General features: G+C 45.0%; 1 protein-coding gene across 6 annotated transcripts in view; it reads left to right on the plus strand.

Moving 5' to 3' along the window:
- The window catches only part of SLC7A6 (solute carrier family 7 member 6), a 36,138-nt gene that overhangs the window by 12,883 nt on the left and 7,411 nt on the right, over positions 1–15,844 (plus strand). For all 6 annotated transcript variants that reach the window (XM_023245051.2, XM_023245053.2, XM_019819956.3 and 3 more), the window contains exons 3-6: positions 9,794–9,919; positions 11,805–11,949; positions 12,639–12,762; positions 12,972–13,075. In XM_023245051.2, the coding sequence (XP_023100819.1) occupies positions 9,794–9,919; positions 11,805–11,949; positions 12,639–12,762; positions 12,972–13,075 (499 nt within the window). The remainder of the gene's footprint in view (positions 1–9,793; positions 9,920–11,804; positions 11,950–12,638; positions 12,763–12,971; positions 13,076–15,844) is intronic.

The raw sequence follows: 15,844 nt of genomic DNA on the forward strand, positions 1-15,844 counted from the left end.
GCTTAACCCAGAAAAAAACCTCAGTGCTGAGGACTTTATTTTGCTTCCCAGGTTTTTATCTTAATCCAGTTAAAAAAAAGAAAACAAACCAGTTTAGAGGCTGAGAAAAGAGCTTCTCTAGATTGTTGGGGGTGGGGGGTGAGGGGGTCCCAAGGTATTACCCATCAGGCCCACAGGACTACTGCTCCCTGCCACTTCCACTCTTTGCAGCCCATTGTGTTTTGTTTTGTTTTGTTTTGTTTTTAATTTTTTAAATGTTTATTTTTTGAGAGAGAGAGACAGAACATGAGCATGGGAGAGGCAGAGAGAGAAGACACAGAATCCTAAACAGGCTCCAGGCTCTGAGCTATCCGCACAGAGCCCGACACGGGGCTCAAACCCACAAACTGTGAGATCACGACCTGAGCTGAAGTCAGATGCTTGACCGACTTAGCCACCCAGGTGCCCCTCTTTGCAGCCCATTCTAAGCAGCAGGCACCACACCAAAATGGCTTTTTCCCATTGGTGTTTCAGATTTCTTTACACTGACTTTGTAAACAAGCTCTGCTTGTGGCCAGTGACAGGAAGGTGGCTTCTAGCCCATATTTGGGTTTCTGAGGACAGAACCTGAGAGATTCCAGTTCATCCCTCTTTATTTTCCTTTTTCTCTTACGAGGTGGTGAAGAGTGATTCTGCCTAAAGTCACTGAAGAGAAAGAAGATTGCTGTGAATTTACACAGTCTTGTAGAGCTAGTGTTTTAGCTGAGAAGTGGCCCAGAATTCCCTGTGTTCCTTAAGCACTGTGCTGCCAGAAGCACTTAATTATACTCTGTCCTTTCCGTATCTCTGCTTGCAAAAGCTTTGGCAGTGTGTGTAGTTTATCCACAGTGTTAAAAATAGGCTGAGAGTACCTTGGAGTTAGCAATAAAGGATTGTACTGTACACTGGGCCTCCTGACTTTAAGGATTTGTTAACGACAAATGTTAAAGGGAACCCCTCCACATATAGCCCCAGGAAGAGGGAAAGTGGGTACTCAGCTGTATTGTATGTCTGGTAGGGTCTGGCCAGGGGAACTCTGGCCAGACTGAGTTGTCTAGAAAAAGAATAATTTTCTGGGGTGCCTGGGTGGCTCAGTCAGTTAAGCATCTGACTTTGGCTTAGGTCATGATCTCACAGTTCCTGGGTTTGAGCCCCACATCAGGCTGTCTGCTGAGAGAGCCTGCTTCAGGTCCTCGCTCCCTCCTGCCCTCTCTCTGCCCCTTCCCTGCTCTCAGTCTCTCTCAGTTTCAAAAAATAATAATAATTTTCTGATTACAAAATATGTTAGGGGGTGCCTAGGTGGTGGCTCATTTGGTTAAGTATCTGGCTCTTGATTTCGGCTCAGGTCATGATCTCATGGGTTCATGAGATTGAGCCCTGCGTTGGGCTTTGCACTGACAGAGTGGAGCCCGCTTAGGATTCTCTCTCCCTCTCTCTCTGCCCCTCCCCCTCTCTCAAAATAAATAAACATTAAAGAAAAAATAAAATAAAATGTATTAATTAAGAGAAAATTAACTTGACCACAAATCACCCATAATCTACCACCAAAAGATGAGCACTTTTAATAGTTAAATCATGTCTTCATTTCTTTCTTTTTATAGAATTGGTATCATACTTTGCATATAACTTTATATTCTGCATTTTAAATTTAGTATATCATTTTTTTTTTCGTTTTGTGGAATGTTCTTCAAAAGAAACATTTTTTAAAGTAGTGTCTCTTTTACCATTATTGTTTAGAGGTAATATGTAATGTTACAAGCACTTTGAAAATGCAAAAAAATAGAAAAAAGAAAAGAAAAATCACCCATAATTTTAACTCCCAGAGAACTATTGCTGCTATTTGTGTGAAATACCTGTGGTATTTTTTTTTCCCGTGCTTATCTCATTTTTTACAAGTACTTTTGAGATCATACTCTGTGTGGTTTGTATAATACTTTTAAAAATTTAATATTTAATCCCTTTCATGATATATTCTTAGAAAACATAGTTTAGGGACACATAAGTAGGTTCCTGGCAGTGTGGTATAGTGGTTAAGTTCACAGGCTCCCATGCCAGACTGGGATTGATTCCAGCTTTACCAGCTGTTTTTCTAGCTGTTAACCTTAGAGTAGTTAGTTAACTGTTGCTTTGGTCTTCTCATTTGTAAAATGGAAATATCAATTGTACCTACTGAAAAGATGGTTGTGAGGAGTAAATGAATCAATACATGTATAGTACTTCTCTGTGTCTGGCATATAGTAAGTGTTCTGTAATATCATTATAAATAATATTGCTGTGGGAGTCTTTGTATATATAGTTTCAGAGTTTCTGCATCTTTTTTTAGGGTAGAATTATACAAGAGAAATACTTGTGTCTAAAGAAATAAACTGTTTTAAGATTCTTCATGTGTTACCCAATTTTCTTCTAGAAGGTTTTGTGAGTTTGTGCTCTTATCTAAGCAACTGAGAGTGCCTGTGCATTGGTCTCGTGTTGGCCTTAGGGTGAATTCCAAAAATAACCAAGTCAAAGGACACCTCTATATATAATTTTTCATGTGCAAAAGATTTTTATTTGCTAAATCCTTTTTCCTTTATGATTTTCCTCATTGTTTTTGTGCTTAGGAAGCCCATCCCCATATCAGGAACTGCTCTTTTGATTGGAGAAGAGACCTCACTTCTTAGAAGTGCATTCATAGCATCTGTAGCTGCTTTTATTCAAGTGTGCTTTTACCCAGAGTACTCAGGATCAGAATTCCTTCAAGCCCCTATCCTAGAAGCCCAGGCTTTTTCACAATGCATGTCTGTAGGCAGGAAATTGTCAGAGACGGGCCGAACTTATAAAACCATGTCTCATTCTAACTGACAAGACTTTGGAGTTCAGCTTGCTCCTCTTCTTGGAACTTAGGGTGTAGAATCAGGCTGATGCATCATCTAACAAATCTGGAATGTGCTGAAGGGAGTCTCTTTGGGCAGGGGTGGCAGTGAGAGCGACGTGGTCTTAAGAGACAAAAATTTGGAAGAAACCAATTAGGTCATAATTAAGGGGGAAACCCCCAAAATCTGCACTTGTAACCATGGTGAAATTTAGGTGGGATAGGATAATTAAGTTAGTCTAAAATTGAGATATGAGAGGGGTCCACGTTGTTGTTTGGGAGACTGTCTACAGAAATTATAACCATGCCAAGCTAGACAATTAAAGTTCCATTCTAGAAGAAAGGGCCCAGATAGTCTCCATATAACAACTCCAGGTCAGAGCTGCAAGCTGGTGCCCCATGGGCCAGACTTGACCCACAGATATATTTGTTTGGCCTCGTGTTGTAAGCAATTTTGAATTACTTGCCAAAATATGAAAATCAGGACTGGACCTTTCTTTTGAAAAACCAAAAGTTCTGGTAACCTTGGACCCACATTCTTTACTGACACAATCAGCTGCCTTTGAGTAGTGGTTGCTGTCTTTAAAGGAGCACACACTCTTTAGTCTGCTACAGCCCTCCACTCCCTCTTGTTTAATACCCAGACATTCTTACCATTGCTCACTTGTATTACCTACTTGGACTTTGAAGGTGTTACTGATTCAAATCCTGGCTTTATAGCAGCCCCTTACCCTATTCCCAGATTACACTGGCAGAGAGATCCTAGCAACTTTTTTTAAATTGCAGGCTATTTTAGCTACTTACTATCCTAGGGCAGTGGTTCTCAACCGGAGGTGAGTTTGTCCTCCAGGAGGCATTTGGCAAGGTCTGGAGAGATTTTTGGTTGCCACACCTGCTGGGAAGGGGTGCTACTGGCATCTAGCGGGCAGAAGCCAGATCTTATAAAGTACAAGCATCTTATAAAGTATAAGACAGCCTCATACAATTAAGCCTTTTCTAGCCCCAAATGTCAATAGTGCCGAGGTTGAGAAACTCTATTCTAAAGGTGCATTCTACTCATATCTGTGCTGGGAGCTTGGACTCTTCTGTGGTAGGTGGGGCCTCAGGCTGCCAATTGGACTCAGTATGCTTAGAGGCTCTTACTCACTTATGGGACTGTAGGGGAAAATGGCAGTTCTTGAGGTCCATAGGTCCCTTCTCTGGCCAGGTGACCAGCAGTATTCTTGATAACTCAGGTGCCCAGGAGTACTTGATTTGATTGCGATGTTTCTGTCTTAGGTGTTGTCATTCTGTTTATCTTTGTGGGATCCTGCCTGTTGTGTAGGCTCACACGTATCATTGGAGATTATTTGCTGTAAAGGTTTCAGTATAGAAGTCATTTAGCATTGACACTGGCATCAAAGCAGAGGCTTGCTCACACTGAGATCCATTTCCCCCACCCTCCACCCCCCATGGTTTGTTTGGCAAGGCCCACAGTGAAGAAGAGCTGGAGGAGGAGGAGCAGGAGCTGGAGGAGATGGGGGAGGGAGACTGCCAAGGGGGAGACGAGTGAAGAAACACCGTATAATTCCTGAATAACTTTCTGTTGTCTCTTGCTGTCTTAGGCACTGGCATGGCCAGGGTTCTGAGAAGGAAGGGTATGCTCCCCTTTTTTGGTCAGTTGTTGCTATGGATAGACAGCTTTCATGTTCTGAAAGTGACAGGCCTCAGAAGGACTGGGTCTTTAGCAGTACAAAGACCCTGGAGTCTACCCCTGTATAGAGCATGAATGGTTTGATAATAAGAGTAAATGTGTATATCTGTGTAATTAAAAACAAGGAGGGGGTGCCTGAGTGCCTAAGTTGGTTAAGAGTCTGACTCTTGATCTCAGCTCAGGTCATGATCTCAGGGCTTGTGGGTTTGAGCCCTGCATTGGGCTCAGTGTTTACAGCCTGGAGTCTGCTTGGGATTCTCTCTCTCTCCCTCTCTCTCTTTGCCCCTTCCCGCTTGTTCATGAGCACACACATATATTCTCTCTAAATAAATAAATAAATAAATGAATGAATGAATGAATAAACTTTAAGCAAACGAACAAGGGGGTTTCTTAACAAGGCATATACCTGCCATATTCATATGCATCCTGAGAGGTAGCTCCAGATTCCAGGATTTACATTTGGAAGGGTTTTTACTTCTCCTGGACTGTTGTACATTTTTCTCCTAATATATTTGTAGATGGTCTCTCCCCTGCTTTTTTTCTTCTTCTGCCTTGTAGCTGCTGTTGTTAAGGATTGCACTCCTGTGTCCTTGAGTGCCCCTTAGTAACACCCAGCTTGTTTGTGGGAGGAATTGGAAGGGTTCCTTCCTTTCCCTGTTGCTGTGGGAAAAGGGAGCTGTGACTATCAGCATAACTGGGACTATAGCTGCAGATTGCCAAGTCATCTCCTCATCAGAAAGAGAATATGAGAGGCACAGTTCTGTTCTAGGGCACATGTATTATCCAGGATGAATTTCGGCTTCAAACAACTGAAAACCGAAAGCAGTATGGCTCAAATATATTGAAGTTTATTTCTCTCACATATTAAAAGTTTATTTCTCTCACAGCATTGTGGGGCTGGTAGGATGACTTTATAGTTTTTCGGGGAGCCAGGTTCCTTCCTTCTGCTTTACTGCTCTGCCATCTTCAGCATGCGACTTCTACCTAGCTGGTGGTCCAAGATGGCTACTCACGCTCTAGCTGTCAAGTCTGCACTGTAGCTGATACGGAGAACAAAGAAAGGCATGTGCTGCCCTTCAAACAGACTTCCTGAGGTCTTATTTATCTGAATGTTTGCTTACATCCCTGGGGCAAGAACTTAGTTATCTGGCTATACCTGCCTGCGGAGAGAGGCTGGGAAATGTCAACTTTATTTTGGGCGGCCATGACTACGCTAAAATTTCTATTACTAAGGAAAAAATGGAAGAAGAGATACTAAAAGATAACTAGCAGTTTTTGCCACAGAGAGACTTTAGGGATTTGTTTCTGCTTTGGGGTTGGGTATGGATCCGCTAAAGCCCCTAGAGACTGAAGACCCTCACATGGACCCCACACTTGCTGGTACAGGCTTTCCAGCCAGGAAATGAGATCGGGAGAAGAGGGAAGTCTTGGATGTTGTAATTGTGGTAGTTGCGTCTAAGCACCTGGCCTCCAGTCTCAGCTTTGTGCTTAAGCCCTGACAGAATCTATGGTGCTAGATGGGGTTGGGAATTTGGGGAGGCTTGAAGGGGTGGGGTCAGATAGTGATATGTTTCTTAATTAAAATCAGGAAAACCTTAAGGGGACTTGGCTTCTGCATGGTAGACTGTTCTTGGAGCTCCCTGTTCTCTGGCAGGGCTGAGAGTATGGTGAAGCAAGTAAGGCTCCGGGGACAGCATTTAAGGATGCACTCACTCTGGGGGTGAGTCCCCCAGACACCTGGGGGTGTCTGGGTGGTCCATTGGTTAAGAGTCCGACTCTTGGTTTTGGCTCAGGTCATGATCTAGCAGTTGGTAAGTATGAGCCCCGCCCTGACGATGCAGAGCCTGCTCAGGATTCTCTCTCTTTCTGCCCCTCCCCTGCTCCTGCTCTCTCTCTTCCCTTCTCTGTCTCAAAAAATAAATAAATAAACTTAAAAAAGAAAAAAAGGGGGCGCCTGGGTGGCACAGTCGGTTAAGTGTCCTACTTCAGCCAGGTCACGATCTTGCAGTCCGTGAGTTCGAGCCCCGCGTCGGGCTCTGGGCTGATGGCTCAGAGCCTGGAGCCTGTTTCCGATTCTGTGTCTCCCTCTCTCTCTGCCCCTCCCCCGTTCATGCTCTGTCTCTCTCTGTCCCAAAAATAAATAAACGTTGAAAAAAAATTTTTTAAATTAAAAAAAAAAAAGAAAAAGAAAAAAAGGATGCATTCATTCTGAGGTTCTCCAGGCGATCCTGAAAGTGAGCACCTCCTTAAATTTTGTGTCCCAGACACCCTCCTTACCTCACCCTACTTCTGGCCTTGCTCCCTGGCTACACGTTGTTTTAGATTAAGTATTTTAATTTTTACTGAGGAAGAAGCATTTATGCATGGTAAATAACAGTGTAAAACAGTGTACAATGGAAAAAGTGTCTCTCCCTCACCAGAGCTTTGGTCTTCTTCCCCAGAGGCAACCACTGTGACCAGGCTCTTTTGTATCTTTCCAGCTGTCATTCAGAAGGGGCTCTGAGGGGATTTCCACGAAGAGCTGCCTTCTTTCACTTATTGGCAGGAGTCATTGAATTGCACTATGTGCAGTATTTACTTCTGTGCTGAGAGGATCAAGCCAGGAGGGAGATTTGTAGCAGGATGGAGGGAAGGAGAAGGAACAGGAGTGAGAGGGAGTGCCTGTCAGTGGGGCTGTGGAGTATGTCTTCTTTTCTCCCCCATCTTGCAGCCACATCTTGGTGCTGTAAGGCACAAGCACGGTGAGCACAGCTAGGGCATCGTGAGATAGTCTCTTTCTTTGTGTGTATGTCCGTCTTTTTGTCTGTCACTCTTTTTGTCCCTTCTCTCTGTCTCTCTTGGTCTGTCTCTTATCTCTCTCTCCCCTGTCTTCTGTGTATTTCTGCACCTTTCTCTGTTAGTCTTTTTCTCACAAGCTGCACACCCTCTCACCTCTGCTTCTTTTCATAGTTCTGTTTCCTTCCTCTGCTTTTTTGTGGTTTTTGTTCCTCTGTTACAAGGGCCCGTATGTACCTTCGACTTGCTGTGTCTCCCAACTCTGCTACTGTTAGATAGATTCCATTTCTTGCTGCCCCACTCTGTGTTCCTGGGAAAGACAATTGAATAGGTTCACCTTGGGTGATCAGCTGTGATAGGTGAGGGGGGGGGGGCAATTCCCAAGAAGGGGCCTGGCAGATACCTCAAAATATGCTTACTGTGTTGGATAGGGGTCTGCGGATTACTGGTGGCTATTAACTTGGTAATCCTTATGCTAGCTGATCTAGGCTTAACCCCCACAGAGAACTTGGATTAGCAGGGCAGGTCCCTGGGAAGACCTGCCAGCAGCATGCATTCCTTTGGCCTTCCCTCCTCTTTGACCATTGCCTTCCTCCATCCCCCGTATGACTAACTAGTGAGCACCTGTATCATTTGCCAGAGTACTGAGTGAAAGGTCTTTAAGGGCTATGGAGGCTGTTTAGCCACCATGTTTGTTTCCACAGGCTCTAGGCTTCCTCACATCTGAGTAGAGAAATGTCAACTTTCTGACAAGTGCCTCACTCTAGGGAATTGGTGATTAAGTGAAAGTCATCACCATCTTTTTTTTTAATGTTTATTTTTGAGAGAGAGAGAGAGTGTGTGTGGGTGCGTGCAAATGCAAGTGGGGAGGGGCATAGAGAGAGAATTTCAACTGGGTCCGCACTGTCAGTGGGGAGCCTGACATGGGGCTTGAACTGATGAACTGCAAAGACCATGACCTGAGCTGAAATCAAGAGTTGGATGCTCAACCGACTGAGCCACCCAGACACTCCAAAGTTCATCAACATCTTGATTCCAACCAGAGTTTATCAGTTCCCCTCTTTGCTTGGCAATAAGCTTAAGAAAACAATATGCTTTTGTTTCCCCCTAATAGTTGTGGTCTTCTATGGGCACATGCCCAAGGGGGAGACCTTCATGAGACAGATGTCCGTATGACCATAGCATGAGTTACTAAGCTGTGCTGTGAAGTGGGAATGCCATAGGGTTCAGGGAGAGAGAGCTCAGTGAGGGGCTGCCTGGTATATTTGGGGAAGGTTTTACAGAGGAGGTGGGGATTTAGCTAGATCTTGAAAGTGGGAGTTGTTGGCTGTGGCAGGAGGAGGAAGAAAGGACATTTCTTTTAAATGTATATATGGCACCAGTAAGAAGAGAGTCTGGCTGAAGGAGAGAGTGCAAAATGGGTAGGAGTAGGTGGAGGCAGCCTGGAGGATGAACCCAAAAGATTTTGTAATAATGTTTGAGGTGCACATAAAAGTTCTATTGTTGGAGGCTTAGAGCAGTACTTAGCAGTGTCACTGTGGAGCCTCTTGTATTCTGTTCTTGTGTCTTCCTGGTGGGTCAGAGCAGTCCCTGTTTAGCAACAGTAAGGTGCTGGGACACTGCATAGGGCCCAGATATCACTGAGGTCCACGAAGAGCTGGAACATAAAGCCAGTAGTGCAGACAGGAGCCTAGAGAATGTCCAAGCAAGCTTCGTTTTGCGTGGGCCTCACTGAGAATCAGGAGGTTTGGATAGAAATGGAGGGGGTGGATGGGGAGGGTGTCCTTGTAAGCTTAGGAATGGTGGTTAGCCTTATCTATAAAATGGGAATAGGAACACCTGTATTTTAAGGTTGTAAGAATTAATCGAGAGGATGCATGTGGAATTGTCAGGTACATAACAGGCTTTTAAAAATACATACTTACATGCAAAGTATTTTAAGGTTGTAAGAATTAATCGAGAGGATGCATGTGGAATTGTCAGGTACATAACAGGCTTTTAAAAATACATACTTACATGCAAAACATTGTCTCTCTAATTCCTAGGTGACTTGCCACTTGTATTTAAATTCACCTCATTTATTGATGGACCTCTCTTGTCCCCACTTTCTAATGTGGCCATGGAAATGTTTTGTGCCTTGGGTGGCTTGGAACCTTGGGAGTCTGAGTGGGGAAGGGTGGGTGAAATACATTATTTCTGGGCCTGGGGGCAATTTCCAAAAATGATTCTGGCTGTCAGAATTAATGAATATGTGTTAATGCATGCCTTTGTATCTTAACTTGTCAACAGTGATGGGCAGATTGTAGATGTCCCTCCATTTGCCTGTTCTTGTGGTTCTGACTCGATCATTGGCCCCTTTGGTTTTAGTTAGGGCAGAAGTGATGCTCTCTAAGGAGAGGTTGGGTCACTGTGCCCTCAGCTCAAGCCTGCCAGTGATTTTATGTTTTTCCTTCTAGGTCTGCTGACATTTGTCAACTGTGCCTATGTCAAGTGGGGCACACGTGTGCAGGACACGTTCACTTATGCCAAGGTCTTAGCGCTCATTGCCATCATTGTCATGGGCCTCGTTAAACTGTGCCAGGGTAAGATGGGCCTGGGCTTGGAAGGAGGGTGAATGACTCCAGGAATTTGTGTGGATTTCCTGAGGAGGACATGGGAAATCTTGGCTTAACTGATCAGCTTATTCTATGTATATCCTAGACTGTCATTGAGAGTAAGACATCTGTTGCTGGGCTCCTTGGACCAGGCTGGCTTGGCCAACTGAACATGAGTCAGTCCCTCTCTCAGGGCTGTTTTCCCTTTGTGGAGGCTGGGAACATTGCAAGAAGGCAGCTGAGAGCCTAGGAATTCTTGAAACCTGGGTCGTGTGTAATTGGGTCATAAATGTAGCTGATGGGGTTAGAGTGAGCCCTGCTGTGGCCCTGTTTTTGGTCTGTGACTGCCAGGCAGCAAGTAGGAAGACTTGGCCCTCCTTGAGAGGAGTGGGAAAGTGTGCATAGAAGGTGGATGGAATGTAGAAATGAGTGGTTATTTTGGAGTCTTTACTTTTTGCTTTTATTTAGCATTTGAACCCAAAGTCGGCTCTCAGCAAAATATTAAAATAGTATGAAGCACTGGCTTTCCTACATGTTGGCTTTAGAAAGCTTTTCATTCCTGAATCAGAGTAAACTAGCAGGGAGGGTAAAAGGCCTCATGAGGTCTCCTGAGCTCTTAGGGAAGTCCCGTGGTGTCTTTGGCCAAGGATATCTCAATCACTTACTTAGCAACCCAGTTCTATATTGTCTGTCTCTAAACTCAGCTGTGTTTACATTTACCAGGGAGAGGTGAGACCCCCTTCTCAGATCTATTGGTTTTGGAATTCAGAAAGCTCTGTTTTCAAGTGCCTTCGGTGATTCTGGTCCAGTACCTTGGCATATGTGCCAAGTTAGTACAGCCAGCCATCTGGATGTCCCTGGAGTCTCAGGAACATCTCAGGTCAAATTGGGTAGCTGAATTAGCCTCCTACCAAGATCGGTGCCTTAGGAAACCACTGCTGTGAATGATGACTGACACCTCTCGGGCATGAAAACCCCTATTTTCCCTTCTCTTGCTGCACACCCATCCCTTTTTGATACATTGAAGGAATAGATCTGCTTTTTGCAGGGGATTACAGCAGGCTTCCTTAGAAGTATGGATCTTGTAAGAAAAAAAAATGTGGATCTTGTTTAAAAAACCTCCAGTGTGTCTAGAAGGTCTCTCTTCTGGGCAACTGGGTGCTGCTCTTTCAACTGTGCGGGCTCCAGATGCCTCCAAGGAGAATGACAGGTGCCTAGGCTGGCTCTCCACAGGTGGAAGTGGCTTAGGCCTACCCCAGGCGCAGTGAGAAATAAGAAGACCCCAGTTCCTACATAGCCTGTGATTTCCTGCTGCATGCAACCGCAGCCCCTGCAATTAGAGCAACAGAGTTCCCTCCATGAGAATGAGAAAACTGTTTGACCACATTGTGCAGTGGTCTTGGCCAAAAGAGATAGTTCCACAGGAAGGTCTAATTGTTAGTTAAAAATGTAAAACAGGGTTATTTCTAAAAATAGGAAGAACTCTGGCCTACCGTGAGGTCACTTGGAAATTCAGCAGAGCTTTGGAAAAGGTGTTGTCACTTCAGAAGGCAGCCAGGAATGTTTTTGTTTTTCTGAGATTGTGTAATTTTGCTAAAGGAATATGAACTTTCTTGAGGGAGTGGGTGGGGTGATAAAGTACAGGGAGCTGGTGGTTGTTCTTTTGGTGTTAAATTATGTTTTTTTTCTTCCCTCTGCCCGCTTGCTTTTCCCTTCTTTTCTTGACCCTCCTCTTTTTTTCTCCCCTCTTCACTTCCTCTTTCTTACTGCCTCTCCCTGTTCTTCCTCTTCTCCCTATACCTTCCATCTCTCCCCTCCTTCTTCCTCTTCCTTCTCCCTGAACCCCTTCCCCTACCTGCCTTTGCCCCCACAGGACACTCTGAGCACTTTCAGGATGCCTTTGAGGGTTCTTCCTGGGACATGGGAGACCTCTCTCTCGCCCTCTACTCTGCCCTCTTCTCTTACTCAGGTTGGGACACCCTTAATTTTGTAACAGAAGAAATAAAAAACCCAGAAAGGTAATGGTGGGATCACACTCTTTCCCCCCAACTTGGCTGGAACTCCTGCTAATAGTGGGCACACTTGCCCTCCTCCCTCTCCTCCTTTCTCTTTCTCTCATTCCTTCTTCTTCTCCCTACTGCCCTTTTTCTAGCTTGGAGGAATTAGGGGGTAAGCTGGGAATGAGTGAAGGTGGGAAAGCCCCTGGCTCCTCACCCTCAGGTTTACACTGAAGGATCCCCAGGGTCCTTGCTCAAGGAGAGGTCCTTCAGTGGGCAGTAGCTGACCCAGCTGGGGCTAAGGTGTTAGAACCTCGTCTCTGGTGCTGACACTGAGGCCTGAGGAGCCAGGAGCTTATTCTGGGCAGCCAGTTCCCCAGCCTGACCTCCAGTCCCTGGAGGACACTGCTCCTCCTTCAGTGGGGTCCATTGGTCCTATTGTGGTGAAGATCAAATACTGATCCCCAGCTATCCTCACAGAGAAGGGTTTCTCTCCCCCCCTTTCCTTCTCCCTCTCTCCCTCGCTCTCTCTGTTTCTCCATGGAAAGGGCATGGGATTCATATCCAACTTTGACCATGTGGGGAAGAGGAGCGTGCCTCAAAGATTTAGAACCAGGGAACTGTTAAACTTCAGAAAAATCCTTGGGTTAACTTTTTTTGACTCCAAGGATAGTTGATTCTAGGTAGTCCTGTCTCACTTGTCCTGACAGAAATTTGCCCCTGGCCATTGGGATTTCTATGCCAATTGTGACGCTCATCTACATCCTGACCAATGTGGCCTATTACACAGTGCTGAGCATTTCAGATGTCCTTGACAGTGATGCTGTGGCTGTGGTGAGTACCCATTTGCTCATCACCTTTTCATACTGAATGGCTCAATCTTTCTTTCTGCAGCCATTCCAGTTCTGCAGGGTGGGATGATGGGTCTAGGTTAGAGGGTGGGTGGGCTGCTCAGTAGTGATGGCATTTGTCCTGATAGCATAGGTACAGGAGGCTTATGAAAGCCTGTCCTGTGCTGAGTGCCTTCTGTGCTCTGCCCTCAGACATTTGCTGACCAGACATTTGGCATGTTCAGCTGGACCATTCCTATTGCCGTTGCCCTGTCCTGCTTTGGGGGCCTCAATGCGTCTATCTTTGCTTCATCAAGGTACTGTGTTTCTGCCTTACCAATAACAGACTGCGGTATTTAATCCCCTCAGGCTCTAGGTGAGCCTGTAAGAGCCCTTCTTTCTCTTGGATACATAGGGTGTATGTGTGTGTAAGCTAATGTGCATGCATATGCTTGCCTTTGTGCAAACATTGTGTGCTTGAAGCTCACACTTCCATCTGAGACGAGGACAAACTGGTTAGAGGTAGAGCAGAGGAAGGTCGTAGCTTGGAGTAGTGATCCTGTCAGGGACTATACTCTAGGCTCCTAGAGTGGGTTATCTGCAGCCCCAGGATTCATTCCTTTAGAAGATTATTATTGAGCACTTGCTGTGTACCAGGTATTAGTACAGGATAACTCTGCCCCTCATTTCAAAAACACTAAGGCTGGCAGGTAGGCTCTTGCTCTCCTCTCTGCATAGAGACTTATCTATAGGAGCATTTGTCCTTCCTCCTGTTTCAGAGAAAAGAGCAGTTCTGCTTTTCCAGGCTCACTCTGGGTTCTAGTACCACCCTCTTCTTTAGCATTTTGCTTCATCACTTGGCCCTTCTCTTTGGTGGATGTTCAGTTGGAGCCAGCTCTGCGCTTCTCTCATCTCTACTTAGTGAAATCACAAAACAACTTTTCTTATCTCCCTTCTTCCTTATGGACACACTTCTTGAGGGAATAGTATGCATTTTGACTGTCAGCCATTTTTCTAACCATTATACTTTGGCTTCTACTACCTAAAAAAATGTTCTTATTACCAGTGTACCTGTGTACATTGTGTACCAGTGACCTCCTTCTTAGCCTGCTTTTAGTCCTTATCCTACTGGATCCCCAAAGCAAGTGATGCTTACCACCCTCTACTTCTGAAACTATTCCTGTGACTCTGTGACTCTCTGATATCTGAGAGAAAGGCTTCTTTCCCGATTTCTCTTCCACTCACCTTATAAACGTTGCTGTCCCAGGACTGGGAGTGTAATAGATATTCAATAGATATTTTTTGCATGAACAGATAAGCTGAACTAATAAAATAGTTTCATCCTGTTTATTTTTCTTACTAGTTTTGACACCCCAGTCCATGTACCTGGGGTCTCCCTAGGGTAACCAGAATAATAGAGAAATCAAAGTCTTGTAAAACAGTATGGTGTCATCTTCCCTTGCTTCAGCCTGGTGTGGCCAGGGTTGCACCAGATGTGACTCTTAACAAGTTACCCCACCCAGAGATGGTGTTTCCTATAGCCTTACCCTTACTGATTCCTAAGACATCCCAATTGGCTCTGTCAATCTTCTTCTTCTTTTTTTAATTCTTTAAATGTTTTTTTTTTATTTTTGAGAGAGAGAAGGAGTGAGAGAGACTGAGCATGAGAAGGGGAGGGGCAGAGAGAGAGGGAGACACAGAATCTGAAGCAGGCTTCAGGCTCCCAAGCTGTCAGCACAGAGCCTGACACAGGGCTCAAACCCATGAACTGAGATCATGACCGGAGCCGAAGTCAGATGCTTAACCAACTGAGCCGCCCAGGCACCCACCCTTCCTTCCTTCCTTCCTTCCTTCCTTCCTTCCTTCCTTCCTTCCTTCCTTCCTTCCTTCCTTCCTTCCCTTTTTAGGTTATTTATCTTTGAGAGAGAGAGCATGAGCAAGGAGGGGCAGAGAGAGAAGGAGAGAGAGAATCCCAAGCAGGCTCTGCGCTGTCAATGCAGAGCCCCAGGTAGGGCTTGAACTCACAATCTGTGAGTTCAGAGATCATTACCTGAGTGGAAACCAAGAATTGGACACTTAATCAACTGAGCCACCAGACACTGCTCTTTTTTTTTTTTTAATGTTTATTTACTTATTTTGGGAGAGAGAAAGCAAGAGAGAGAAAGAGAGCAGGGAAGGGGCAGAGAGAGGGAGAGAGAAGGAGAGAGAGAGAGAGAGAGAGAGAGAGAGAGAGAGAGAGAGAGAATCCCTAGCAGGCTCCACACTGTCAGCACAGTGCCTGATGTGGGGCTCAATCCCACAAACCTTGAGATCATGAACTGAGCTGAAATCAAGAGTCGGACACTTAACTGACTGAGCCACCTAGGTTCCCCAGCTCTGACAGTCTTCTTAAAATACTTATGTGGTAGGTGCCTTTTAACCTCATTCAGCTATATTGTGGCATTGACAGGATGGGGGTGGGGATAGGGGATGCAGAGAGTAAGGGTCTGCATATAAAGGGGACTGCAGTGATGTCAAGATAATGCACAATTGTTTCTGTCTTACCTTCTCACTTTTTCTTTATTACCTGTGTAGTTGTCTTTGTCTTTGTACTAGACACTTTTGCTGCACCAGGACATTATCTCCCCTTCCAGCATCCCCTCTACCATATTTCTTCTCTACCTAGCACAAATTATTAACCTCGTGTGAGCCAACTCCCAATATCTTGCCCTATTACCCTTCCAGATGCTATCTTCAATTCCTGTGGCTCCACCTGGATGGCCCACAGATATCTCAATGCACTCCACTTGTGCTTTGTCTCTAGTTGTGATATTATGTGCTATCAGTTCTCCTTGTGTGGCCTCTTTATTTTTCCTTTGGTGTCTACCCTCTTCTTCCAACTCAAACATGTACATGCATGCACACACATATATGCACACACACATGTAATGTATCACCAAATTTAGTTGAGGTTGTCACATATGTCTTGTTCTCTCCTAAACCGGGGTGTCTACCCTCATTCAGGCCTCTTCTCTTATGGGACAGTTGTCACAGATTGCTTTCTTGTGTGGCCTTCTCCCTATACCCTAGCCTCTCCCTCCTTTAGT

Source organism: Felis catus, chromosome E2 (assembly GCF_018350175.1).
Source record: "Felis catus isolate Fca126 chromosome E2, F.catus_Fca126_mat1.0, whole genome shotgun sequence".
NCBI lineage: Eukaryota > Metazoa > Chordata > Mammalia > Carnivora > Felidae > Felis > Felis catus.